The sequence below is a fragment of the Empidonax traillii genome, unplaced genomic scaffold, assembly GCF_003031625.1.
Source record: "Empidonax traillii isolate 1590-97213 ecotype Southwest subspecies unplaced genomic scaffold, ASM303162v1 scaffold34:size3740991, whole genome shotgun sequence".
In the NCBI taxonomy this organism is placed as follows: domain Eukaryota; kingdom Metazoa; phylum Chordata; class Aves; order Passeriformes; family Tyrannidae; genus Empidonax; species Empidonax traillii.
In genome coordinates this window covers 2,446,264-2,458,357 of record NW_020955227.1, presented here as the reverse complement: position 1 = coordinate 2,458,357, position 12,094 = coordinate 2,446,264, and the positions used below count along the sequence as shown (strand labels likewise).

The 12,094-nt window shown below is 39.3% G+C and overlaps 1 protein-coding gene across 5 annotated transcripts in view; it reads right to left on the bottom strand.

Annotated features, from left to right (window-relative positions):
• Nucleotides 1–12,094, bottom strand: part of CDK5RAP2 (CDK5 regulatory subunit associated protein 2) — a 70,514-nt gene that overhangs the window by 52,712 nt on the left and 5,708 nt on the right. For all 5 annotated transcript variants that reach the window (XM_027877858.1, XM_027877860.1, XM_027877863.1 and 2 more), the window contains exons 4-12: nt 11,623–11,733; nt 11,015–11,091; nt 10,120–10,240; nt 8,751–8,902; nt 7,625–7,787; nt 6,190–6,243; nt 5,656–5,775; nt 4,979–5,071; nt 2,965–3,183 (exon numbers count right to left, since the gene is read on the bottom strand). In XM_027877858.1, coding sequence (XP_027733659.1) covers nt 2,965–3,183; nt 4,979–5,071; nt 5,656–5,775; nt 6,190–6,243; nt 7,625–7,787; nt 8,751–8,902; nt 10,120–10,240; nt 11,015–11,091; nt 11,623–11,733 — 1,110 coding nt within the window. The remainder of the gene's footprint in view (nt 1–2,964; nt 3,184–4,978; nt 5,072–5,655; nt 5,776–6,189; nt 6,244–7,624; nt 7,788–8,750; nt 8,903–10,119; nt 10,241–11,014; nt 11,092–11,622; nt 11,734–12,094) is intronic.

Sequence of the window (12,094 nt, the reverse complement as noted above, 5' to 3'; positions counted from 1 at the left end):
CCATCACTATAGCAGGTTGTCTGAACTCATTGACCACTCAAATTGTCTGGGAGAAAATCTATTGGTTTCTGTACACTGGGTTGCAAGGATAATATAGTACCTACGGCTCTCGGAGCACAAACTTTGCAATTCCCCCTGCCAACCTTTTTCCCCAGAGACTTTCCTATGATTAATGATAGCTGAACTAAGAAAAATGAATGTGAAACACTATAATATAAAAGACTGGAGCAGATGCTTCCCCCTCCTTGTCAGATGAAATCCAGTTTGGTGAATAATTAAGTCGCGAAGCTCCAAAACTTCCCTCTCAGGCGAAACTACAGGTAGGAAGGCTAAATAATAAATTCTGCCTAATGAGTTATTCTGCATTTCCCCAACCAACTGATCAAATATGAATATCTAGTAAATACACTCTAATTGTCTACATTTAGGCCTGGAGAGAGAATGGATACGTGAGGTGTTTGATCATGTAAATTGGAGCAAACTCCTCGATGAAGGAGGACTGAATCCCTGTTAGAGGCACAGGAACATGGTAGGCACAAGCAACATAAAGGAGGAATTGATGTTTGCTCCTCATCAATAGTATATAAGAATATAGCTCCAACTTCCTTGTTTCAAAGAGCGTGAAGTGATACTTTTAACAGCATCTCAGTGGTGATGCTTTAAGTGCTGCTTAACAGCAGCTTCTGGAAAGTACAGAACTGAGAGCTCTTAAAAGCTCTTTCAGAGACCTTTAAAGCTGCCCACTCTGAGGCAGGAACATGGTTCAAGGACATCTAAGCCCCTTATTCCAGAAGACTTCTAATACTGGACAGAGTCTGTGATGTGGATGATCAGCCCACATGTAACAGTCTTGATTTAGTTTCACTCCCGTTCCCTTCCAGGACAGTAATGCCAACTTCCTATCCAGACCAACTCAGTTTACAATGGGGAAAAGGATGTTTTCTGGACCTCAATTTTTTTTTTTAGGGTTTGTTACTTGTGGTGTTTTTTGGGTTTTGTTGTTTTGGTTTTTTTGTTGTTGTTGTTGTTTTGGCTTTTTGTTTGTTTGGTTTTTTAATGGATATATGCAAAAATTTGCATTATCCCAATTACAGTACATGGAAAGTCACTGAAAATTTCCCTGTGAGTGAGTGAAGAGCCAGGACAGCAGTTCATTACAAATTTTGAGGACATTTTCTACAGTTTATACACTTTCTTACTGGTTTTATTCTAACAACATAGAAACACTGATAAATAGGTATCTTGGAGCATAAATAGAACTGAATTTTTAAGGCTGCCTCCTAAAAAGTTTGCATCACATCACTGAGGCAGTTTCCTGTTTGTCAAAGAGCAAACTCTCACAGCATATTTTTTTACTCCCACATATCTACTACTTAATGGGCTACACTTCACAGGCAATGTGGTTATACCCCAATGTACTCACAGCTCTGAAATTGAAGCAGCTGTTCTGCAAGGACTAGGAAATAGGTTAGGGATATAACTTTTATAAGACTGCTCATCTTTTGGCAGGAATGCTTTTCCCCAAGGAGCCAGTCATTTACATGAAAAACTTGGACATAATGGAGTCCAATAGGGCTTCTGTAATCCGAGCAACTTTGAATCCCCTGGCAACTCCTTACTCAGTCCTATTTTTCCTGTCTCTCCTATACAGTTTATATTCTAGCTCCCCTGAAAGATGAAAAAAAAAAAAATCTGAATAGAGAAGACAGTTAAATATAAAATACTTCAAATCAATAAAATGCTCTTTGTGGCTGTTTTACTGACAGGAGCGATCTGTTCTCGCTCTCCTTAACCTCAGCACCCTGAAGAAATTTCAAAGCACACCAAAGATAGAGACTTTGTGACGGCAGCCAAGCCACAGTTGACAATCAAACAAAAATGCGTTAAATTAGGGGTGGGAGTGGGGGGGGTGGTGAAGAACTTAATTGGTTTGCAGGTAAAGAGACCCCTCTGCTGGTTTTCAGGGATAGTGCAGGAACTGCAATTTCCACGTCTCCCTGCTTTATTAAAGCCCTTATTTAATAACAGAACCAAAACAGCCACTGAATAAGGACAGGCTCATTTAATCTTTTATGTAATTTAATATAGCAGGAGACTAATCCCTGACTGAGGAGGAGCCGACTCTGGATGCAGGAGGGATTCTGCTTGTTATGCAAATGCTGCCCTGATGGAAGCAACAGTGGGAAGAATTTAGCAAAACCCACATGACAAACCATGCAGGTGAGAAGTATGTTTTATGTCAACCCCTCAGCACAGGGTGCATCCTTTTTTCAAAGGAAGAAAAGAAGAAACCTGATCATTCACTTTTTTGCATCAGCTCTGAGAGCTGGAAGCAGAAGTGCTTATCTGAACACCTCGAGCAAGGTAAAAACCCTCTGCAGAATATCAAGCAGCAAAATTAATGAGCGGCACATCATTTTTATGTTAAATTGTGATCAGTTAATCCTGTGCTTTGGGTCTTTTACAAGCAGAAGTTATTAAATATACAGCCTTTACAGTGACCCTGCTGGGAGAGCAGAAGGCAGGCTGAGGTTCGGCTTGAGGTCACAACAACTGGCTGCTTCCTCCTGGGCTGTGTTAGGATTTAGAAGAAAGTTTAAGTAGTGTCACTTAAGATAATCCACAGACATGGAACAAGACAAATACAGCAGAAATACAAAACATACACTGTCATGCGTGTTCAAATCCTCCCACCAGAAAACTGAAACCAATAGTAAGCATTTACCACTTCTAAAGGCTAATGTTTTTTCCTAGGACCTAACTATAAAAATTGTATCTATTTTAAAATATTATTCTGGGTAGATTATGTACCCGAGTTTTCCTCAGTCTTCTTGGCTACATTTTTTCAAACAGTTGCATTTAGGCAGTGTTAGGTCTTTACCTTTCCAAAACTTATTTAAATTAAAAACCTAACTAAAGTGCTGAATTAAACGTTATGAAATAAAGCAAAAAAGTGATAATAACATTAATGGTTTTGTCACTTCTGCTCTTCTGTAGCTGTGCTTCATCCAGCTCCTTCTCCATTTTCTCTCTTTCCAGATTCAAATCACTCAGCTCCTGACCGGTCACTTTAATTATCCTTTGCAGTCTGCGATTCTCAGCGTCCTTGGTGAGGTTTTCTGAACGGAGCTCTGCCAACAGGGTCTCCTTCTCCATCAGGAGAGCCTGATAATCTGCAGCCCCCTGAAACATAAAGCAGCATTCAGGCTCTAGAAGGTCTTTGTAGAGCCTGGAAGTCTTTATTCCCGTTGCATCCAAACTTGCTCCCCTGCCCCTCTTCCCACTACTTCAGAACTGGGGTGCAAAAAAGCAGTGAAATGACAAAACAGGGAAAGTGTTACACTGGTAATTTTCCCTGCTAAAGTAAACACAACTTTCCATGACATCCAGTGCAGGATAACCAAGGCTGAGATAACGAAGAATGAGATAAAGGTTGACGTGCAAAGGAGGTGCAAACCGGGTCACGGTTGTATTATTGCTTCTCAAACCTTTAACTGCATAAAGCTCTACTTTTTTGGGGCAGTTTGAATCTGGCCTAGGGCAGGTGGTTACCAAGCTTTGCATAGAATCATTAAGATTGGAAAAGACCCTTGAGATCATTGAGTCCAACCACCCACCCAGCACCACCACCAATTCCTGTCCTTGAGTGCCAGACCCACGTGTCTTCTGAACACCTCCAGGGATGGTGACTCCTCTCCTGCCCTGGGCATGAGGATACTTTTTTAATATAAAATAGCAAGTCTGATTTGTGTTCTTCCCCACCACACACTGTTACCAGTGGCTTTGAAGCTGACAGGAGTAGTGGGCTGTGGAGCACAATCTACTCACAGAGAACTGCCTTCAACTCAGGCTGGTAGCTAAGGAGCAGAGTACTGAGGAGAAGGGCTTGCTCTGTCACCCACCATGCAACATGGATTCTGTGGGCAGGAGGGGTTAGCTTTATAAAGCTTTTAAAAAAATCATCAAGATCTCAAAAATGAAATAGATAAACTGTCATATTTCAAAGCAAGTACGAAAAAGCAAACGTGAGCTATAGAGTCACAAACAGGTCAAAATGACCTGAAAATGAAATATGCTAAACTTTTCTCAATAGAACACAATTAAAACATGGGCTTAAATGAAATAACAGGCTTTTGAAGAAATGGAGGTGCCCTGAGAGAACTAAACATTGCTACTCCATTAGACTCTGGAATAAGAGTCAAAGGTTGTAGTGTGGGCACCTCAGGGGCAGCTGAGTCCACCTCTGCCATCCCTGCTGGGCTGAAACCAGGGGGATGAACAAACATCACAAGGGAAGATGCAGCACTAAGCAGTGTCAGTTTTATCAGACTTTAGATGAGTATGAAAACCTTACAAGAGATATTTTATTGCCTACTCTAATATCAAATTCTTACTTTCTCCCATTTTACATTTTAAGACCTTTATAATGCAGAAATCATCATCATAAAGTCCTTTCTCCTCCATACACACAAAAGCATTACTAAATCACATTTTCACAAATAACATTCCACTATTTTATAAATAGTGGTTTCACATTTATTATATAAATAAATCCAAACAAGTGTCTCATGCCTAGTCTGCTAACAAGAAGCCTGTGCTGGTACCATACTTTTGGAAGAGAAAACAAAACAGGTAAAAGAAAAAAAAAGCTTAAGATCATCTCAGTTCCAAAACAATCTGTGTCTTTTTGTTTTTAATAATTTCTCCCTTAATATTTCTCAGTTTTTATTGAAGAAAAAAATATCAAGAAACAAGCTAACTGATCTCACATTTTAACATTCCATTTTTCCAACAATTTGCTTTGGGATTTTTTTTCAAGGTAAAAAGAAAAAAAAATATCAATCAAACATTTTAAACAATATTTTAAACTAATTTCCATTTCTGTGCCTTCAAAGACACAAAGCACTACCCACTGTGTGGAATTACAGAGAAGGGAAGAGCAGGGATGGGGGAGGCACATTAAATTGCTTGTTCTTACCTTGAATTTTTGGACATGTGCCTTGTGAGTTGCCTCTCTTGCCTTAGCCAGTGAAGCATTTAACTCTTCAATTTCAGAACCAAGCTCCTCATTCTTTAGGTAAAGTAAAAGGAATGCAGAAAGAGTTATTTCCAAAGGATGGCCATTCAGTAATCGCTATCCCACCTCATTATCCAGCTACACAAAACACTTTCAAGAACAAAAACCACCAAATACATCATAATAAATCTTATATAAAAAAATTCTTGTCCTTATACAGCACTCACTAGATTGCCTATCACTCAAGTTAAGTATTTCCCATTCTTCCACACATTCTGAATTTCAGCTTGACCTCTCCTATTTTAGCTGCCTCTGACAGCTCCACTTACTCAACACATAAAATCCTCCTCGTCCAATGTAAGTGGTGCTCAGAGCTGATAAAAATCAGTGTGTAAGAGAAAACATTTTTCTTTTGAGTTCTTAGGGTAGAAAGTATCAGTTAAGTATCTTTTTTTTCTCTCCTCCAGTTCAAGAGCCCAAACTCCACGCAAACAGAACTGCTTAGAGCTGACAGCAGTGATCAGGGACCCACTAGAAGCCTCCTCATGGTTACAGTGAGATTAGTCAGACTCTGTCACACACACAACATACAATTCCACTCCCAGTTCAACAAACCAGCAAGATCACAACCACCATACCTCTCTTTCCTTTGCTTTTAAGGCAACAGTTAGGCCTTGGATGGTTTTGTCTCTTTTCAAACCATTCTTCTTTTCAACAGCAAGCTCATTTTCCCTCTCTTGTAGCTCTTCTTGGAGTGACTAAATTAGATTATGTGAAAGTTGCATTAACTTCCCACTAAGAGACACTGTAACTGCACATTAATAAGAACATTCCCTCGGAGTTCTTGAAGCTTATTACTCAGATTACCAACATAAAATACAGTCCCAAAATGAGAGTCATCATCTTAAAGATGTGCCTGCAATACAGTAGAAGAAGGCTCATCTCGTGGGCTGGCCATGAGTATCAGCTCCAATATTTGATGAGAGGCCTTATCAGCTCTACTGAAAATTGGTTCAAAAAAAGGGGAGCTTTCCTGTCATGTCATATAAAGGAGAATTTACCAGAGGACTTGCTCTGCCCTCTTTCCTGTCTGTGCCTGTGAATGCATAACAGAGGGAGCCCAAGCACACACTGCAAGGAGTCAGGGAAACAGAAACAAAATCGGAACTCACCTGAATTTTTTTTTCAAAGGAATTTCTCTCGTTTTTAAGCTCCATTCTAAGAGCCTGTAAGAACAACATTACTCTTATAAGAACCAAAAAATTCATTTTCAACACAAATATAACTCATTAAGCATTAAAATGCAGCAAAATGAGCTGAAAAACCTTGGGGGTGGAGGGAAAACTTGATATACACATTTTGACAGGAATATGTTCAATCAGTTGCTTCCTGGAAGTCTACAGATCTACCTGGGCACAGTATGAGCCAGTCCAAATTAAGAAGAAGTTAAAAAAAAAGAAAATAAAACCCCACAGAACTCATTCTTCCAGGAGACAGGAACAACTGTACTTGCAGAGTTAATAAAGGTGCATTTTTATGTGACATTCATCTTTGTCAGCAAGATGCTTTTATCAAGGCAGATTTTAATTAGCACTTTTCCCCAGGGAGGTTACAGAATTATTTGTTTTTAAAAGGTAATCATACATAAAAACAGAGTTGTGCAAAGCTATTCATCATATTTTTTCCTCCAGTCCTGCATTCCAAATGATCGTGCAGGCTGTCCACCTCCTATGAAGTGATTACAGATGACACTGTTTTCACCTTGACACCTTTTTTGTGAAACCAGGGTGGTATTTCCTGGCACACACTGATTTAACTGCAGACCGAAAAATTTTAATTTCAATAATCAGTCGAATTGTTGAAGGTTCTCATCTGTTCTTGACATAAACAAAAAGGTGGGTAGGTACTAAACAAGACTTGAGTTCCAAAACAAAACAGAAGAAAATTTCTCAGAAGCCTGACAACCTGCATGACTAACTTTCCTAACTCTGCCAGCCTTAATTTCTTGTTTGAATAACCAATGGGAAAAAAAGAAAAAAAAGAAGACTTCAAGCCTCAGGACCTGATTCTGCATTCCACCTTTCAGGATATCTGCCTTCCTGTTTAAGAGCCAAGTGAAATAAGACTGACTCTTGCACCTTTTGTAAGCCAAAGCCTAAACTTCCACTTTATTTCATGAGATTTTTTTATGCCCACCTCCCTTACCACAGCTTTTTTTCCAGACTCTAACAGTAGAGACACTTCCCAAGAACAAACTCTCAATTCACATTCTTAGCTTCTATAGCAGTTATGTCATCTAATGAGGGATCTATTAACATCTAGTATTTCTTTAATTTATACTTCTGTAAAGCAATTGCACAGTATCTATAACACAGGCACAAAGGCAATGGGAAACACAACCCCTCACTGCATGACTGGATAATAAAGATGAATATTGCCCACCAAACCACACCATAACCCATGAATGGTAAGGAAATGGAGAAGGAAGGAGGAAACAGTACTTTTAAAAATTGGTTTAGGTGTCTCACACACTGTCATGCAGAAAACCTTTAAAATCCTACCCCACACTAGATTTATAACATGTAATTGTTTAAGCAGTTTCCTCACCTCTATCTCACTATCTTTTTCATGCCTCAAAGCCATGGTAAGTTCTCTGATTTTTTCTGCTGACAAGTTCCCATCATAAGATCCACTCTTAGACTTTTCCTCTTCGAGGTATTGAATTAGAGCTTCTTTACTCTTCAGTGACAGAGTCAGTTGCTCTATAAGTCTAAAATGATAAGATTTTTAATATTAATCTTGCATCATCTACCATCAATTCATCAGTCATTGCAGTAAATCTTGCAGACAGCTTCTCTAGGTGAAGACTCCAGACAATACCTGTAAAGTTTAGGGGAGGACTTTCCCAACTTCTTCTCCCTCCAGAGAAACACAAAAAGAGATGTAACTTTGAAGCAAGCAAACAGGGCTGAGCTATTTGAAAAGCGCTTATTCTTATTTTCCTCCAGTACCACTTCAGATGTCAACACTTTAACATCAATATTTTAGTTGCACTGACTCTCAGAACCCACACAGAAACCTTCCCAATCCATTCCTTTCTCTGCCCCCCAAACACCACATGTAGTTTACCTTACATATCTAAAACAAAAGCAAAACCAATAATCCCCCAAACTACTGAGATTTGGGTTTGTACACTTTCCCCATCTAAAGTTATTGAATAACTTACACACCTTACCAACTATCAGCCAAAAAAACCCACAACCAGGGCTTTGCGAAGAAGAATCAAGCCCACAAAGCTCAAACACAGTGATTCTCTTGCCATTACATTTACCAAGCTCACCAGGTACAGCACTGGGACTCAGAGCACACAAACACCGCGACATGAGCACCAAGGGTTGAGTCAAGTTCTCTGGAGCAACAGCTCAAGAAAGCAGCGAACAGGAGGCAGGACAGCAAAGTTACAAAGATGCTTTAATGCAGGACTCGCTCATGTCTCAAGCATCCTGATCCTTTTACACCTTCAGATAACTTTTAAAGATGACTTTGCTACATGTAGCACATGAACTGGATGCTGTGTGGCCATTCATGTGGCAGCTGAGCAGGTAAGACAGTCTGCGATGCTCCTGTATCTGAGGGCAGGACCAAACTATAAAACCTAAACCCATGTCAGCTCTTCACTCTTTCACAATAAAGAATTCCAGTAGCCAGAAACATCACTGGCAACAGTTCTGACCTGTCTTTCTCAGCTGCTGTAACCATATCCACATCCTTGGCAGGGGCATTCATAATTGAAGAAAGTTTCTGCTCGGCTGCCATTCTCAGAGCTTTCTCCTTCTCTGTCATTGCCATGGCTTTTTCCACATCTTCTTGGGCAGCTTTAAGATTCTGTAATTAAAACACACAATCCTGATGCTTTTAAGAACAAAATGCTCATGAAATTTTTCATATATTGAAGTTTTTTTACCCCACCAAACATATGTTGGGTTGTTTAATTTAGGAACTTTTAACAAGTATTTCAATGGTTTTACAAATGCTTCTGAACTCTGTGTCTGCATTTTCAAGATTAATCCATTTTCTGTGGCACAGAAAGAAGGGAAATTTGCTTCGAAGAAATAAAAGAAATATCCTAACTGATAGCAGAACTGGGAAAAAAAGTGCCCCTATGCTATGGGTTTAGATTTAGCTATTATAATTTCATTTTGTCTCACTGTCCTCCCTCTATCATAATAAATTGCTACACTTAAATTAAAGAGGTTAAAGAAGGGCTTTTTTATTCAATAACATTAATATTCCCAGGCTCACTGTAGCTAATTGGAACTCTTCCCAACATCATTTATAATATTTTGCAAGAATTGATAAAGTATGAACCAGACATTTTTCTCTTGAACAGCAAAGGAAATGGAGATAAGACTCAGAGATTTCAGCCAACTTCCTCTGGGTGACCCAACTCACAGAGATAGGGAACACCAAAAAAAAAAAAACAACCCTACACTTGCCTTACATTACATCAAATTTGTTTCAGATCTTCATTTTTATGTTGTAAGCTTCCCTGCTGTGCTCACCCATTTTTGCTTTCTATGAAGTAAAAGCCCCCTTGTAGCCTAATAAGTAATTCCCCTCTCGCCTTCAAACCCGAACTAAAAATAATCTCTTACTTACAGAAGGAGCACCAGACATGGATCTCCCTCACAAACACAGCTACAAAATCCCACTTCTCCAGGGAAGTGCAGACAGTCAGTGATGCAAACCAACCACAATCTTCCATATTTCTAGAACTTGGCACAAACATTTCCAGCACAGACTATTTGATATCAAATGTTTTCTTTGTAAAGAACTGAACTTCTCCTTTCTTGCACGAAGCATGCTATTCATATAAAGAATTTTTTTAACTTAACACTAAGAAATGAGAAAACATGAAGTAATTCTCCTGTAAAGATTTCTGCAATGGCTCAACTGTAAATACAGGAATAAATGTCTCATCAACAGACAGTGAGGAATTAAGAGACATTAGGAAAATACAGGTAGATCACAATATCAAATATGAGACAAAACTACAAAAACAGCACTGATTCCTTACCGTTCCTTCAGCTGTGGTCACTCACCTCTTCCAGAAGGTTTATTCTGCCAGTCAGCATTTGTTCCATCTCTTGCATCTTCTTTTGTGCCTCTTTCACACGCTGCACTTCAGCATCACCACCCTGGGCCAAGCTTTCAACTGCCTTGCTGAAAGGCAGTAACACAGAGATCCCATTGCATATCAAAGTGGAAAACATTTCAAGTGCCAGTGGCTGATGGATTATGCTCGAGCATCTTCCATTTTATCTGTACCTGCTTGTCACTTTAAGGTTAAACACAAACATCTACAGACAATATGGAGATTTGGGTGGTAGAGTCTGAGTGTTCCACACACAAGCCTTGTCACAGTGGATAAAGAAGCATTTTGTATGTATGATGAAAAAGAGAAATATTTCCTTTGTATTTTTAAATACAATTCCGAATACAGTACCAAGCCTTTAGTAGACTTGTATTTTCTACAGGAAGCAGCACTGGAATAAACTGAAGACATGCAGCTGTTGAGATCTCTCCAGCTGCCTTTTCAGTATTTGTTAATGCCTTGTGAGAAAACAACAGCTAGTGCTTCCTTACTAAACACAGGATGACCTCTTGCACATGACTGACCCCTAAATTTTGCTTGCTATTTTGACCTTGTGCAAGGTTCCCTTCAAAGCCCAGCAACATCCCTTGATCCATCTGGAAAGACCAAACAAATATTAACCTGGTCTTCAGGAAAACAAAGAAAACTCCACTGCAGCTGAGGCCCACGGAGCAGTCAACAGCTGTCAAGTCATTGCCAGCCTGGATTAGGTTTGAACCAGACATTTACAGATAAATACCCTTAAAATACCACTTCAAATCCTCCTACTCCTAAAGAATTAGGAAAAAACCAAATTGAAACAAGTCCAAGTAATGGACATCAAGAAATATTCTGGTACTTACTAGGCCTTGACAAGTAGTTTCTCTCTCTCCTGCAGTTCACGCTTCAGACTTTCTGCCTCAACTTTCAGCTCAATGTTCTACAGCAAGAGAACGAAAACCCGAAAGTTGTTGGCAATGTGTAGATTAATTGTTGCTTGGACCAGCAAATGTAAAGTATCATTGGGCTAAGAAAAGCATAGAGACATTTCAGCTTTTAAAAGACGTAATTTGCAAGGTTCAAGCCTTACAGAAATCTCAAAAAGTATTAAGGACCATTGTATTCACTGAACTGCTCTGATGGGGAGTACTGCACCTCAGCTTGGGAATTTCTAGGGCTTCCATGCATGTTTGTTATTTAGGACAGAAGAAATTTTCTTTTCTTTTCAAAACCTGATTGCATCAGCTATAGAGTTTTTTAACAGTTTTCAAATTATTTTGTTATAGCCTGAGAAAATCTCTCATTATATAATTGTAAAAAGAACTCCTTGGCCTGGAAGCTGACAGATGCCATTTCCAACAACAACAACAACAACAAAAAGAGTCAAAAGTTAAGTGAAATAGGCAACCTCCCCACAAAACAAACTCTTCAAAATGATACACAGTTCTATGAAATTAATCTAAAGGCATACAATTTTATATATTTCTTCAGTGGGACCATCAAACTTCTGCTGCATTCGCTCCTCCAGGAAGTAGATACGAAGCTTCAGGTTGAAGTTTTCTTTTTTCAGATCAGTGATTTGCTGAGAAATAAGAAAGAAAATGAGCAAATTGTGTCATGTGTTTCGAATTAAGAGTAAAAACTACTATAAAATTTGGGTTTGCTCTCCACAGTGCAATACTGGAACCCAACCCTCTGGACAGAGTTAAACACGTGGATGATACACATACACACGTATATAAAGCTGCGAAGGTGTTAATTGCACCATATGACACCCAAGTCCAAATAAACATCCTTCCCTCTATGATTGTGTCACCCACAGAGCTATAAATACACCAAGCCCTTCAACAGGTTTCTGTCTCCTACAGCTTCGGCCCAAAGCACAGCACATAATGTTCTCCCACCATCTCAGCCATAACATTTTTCCCCCCAACTCTATTTCT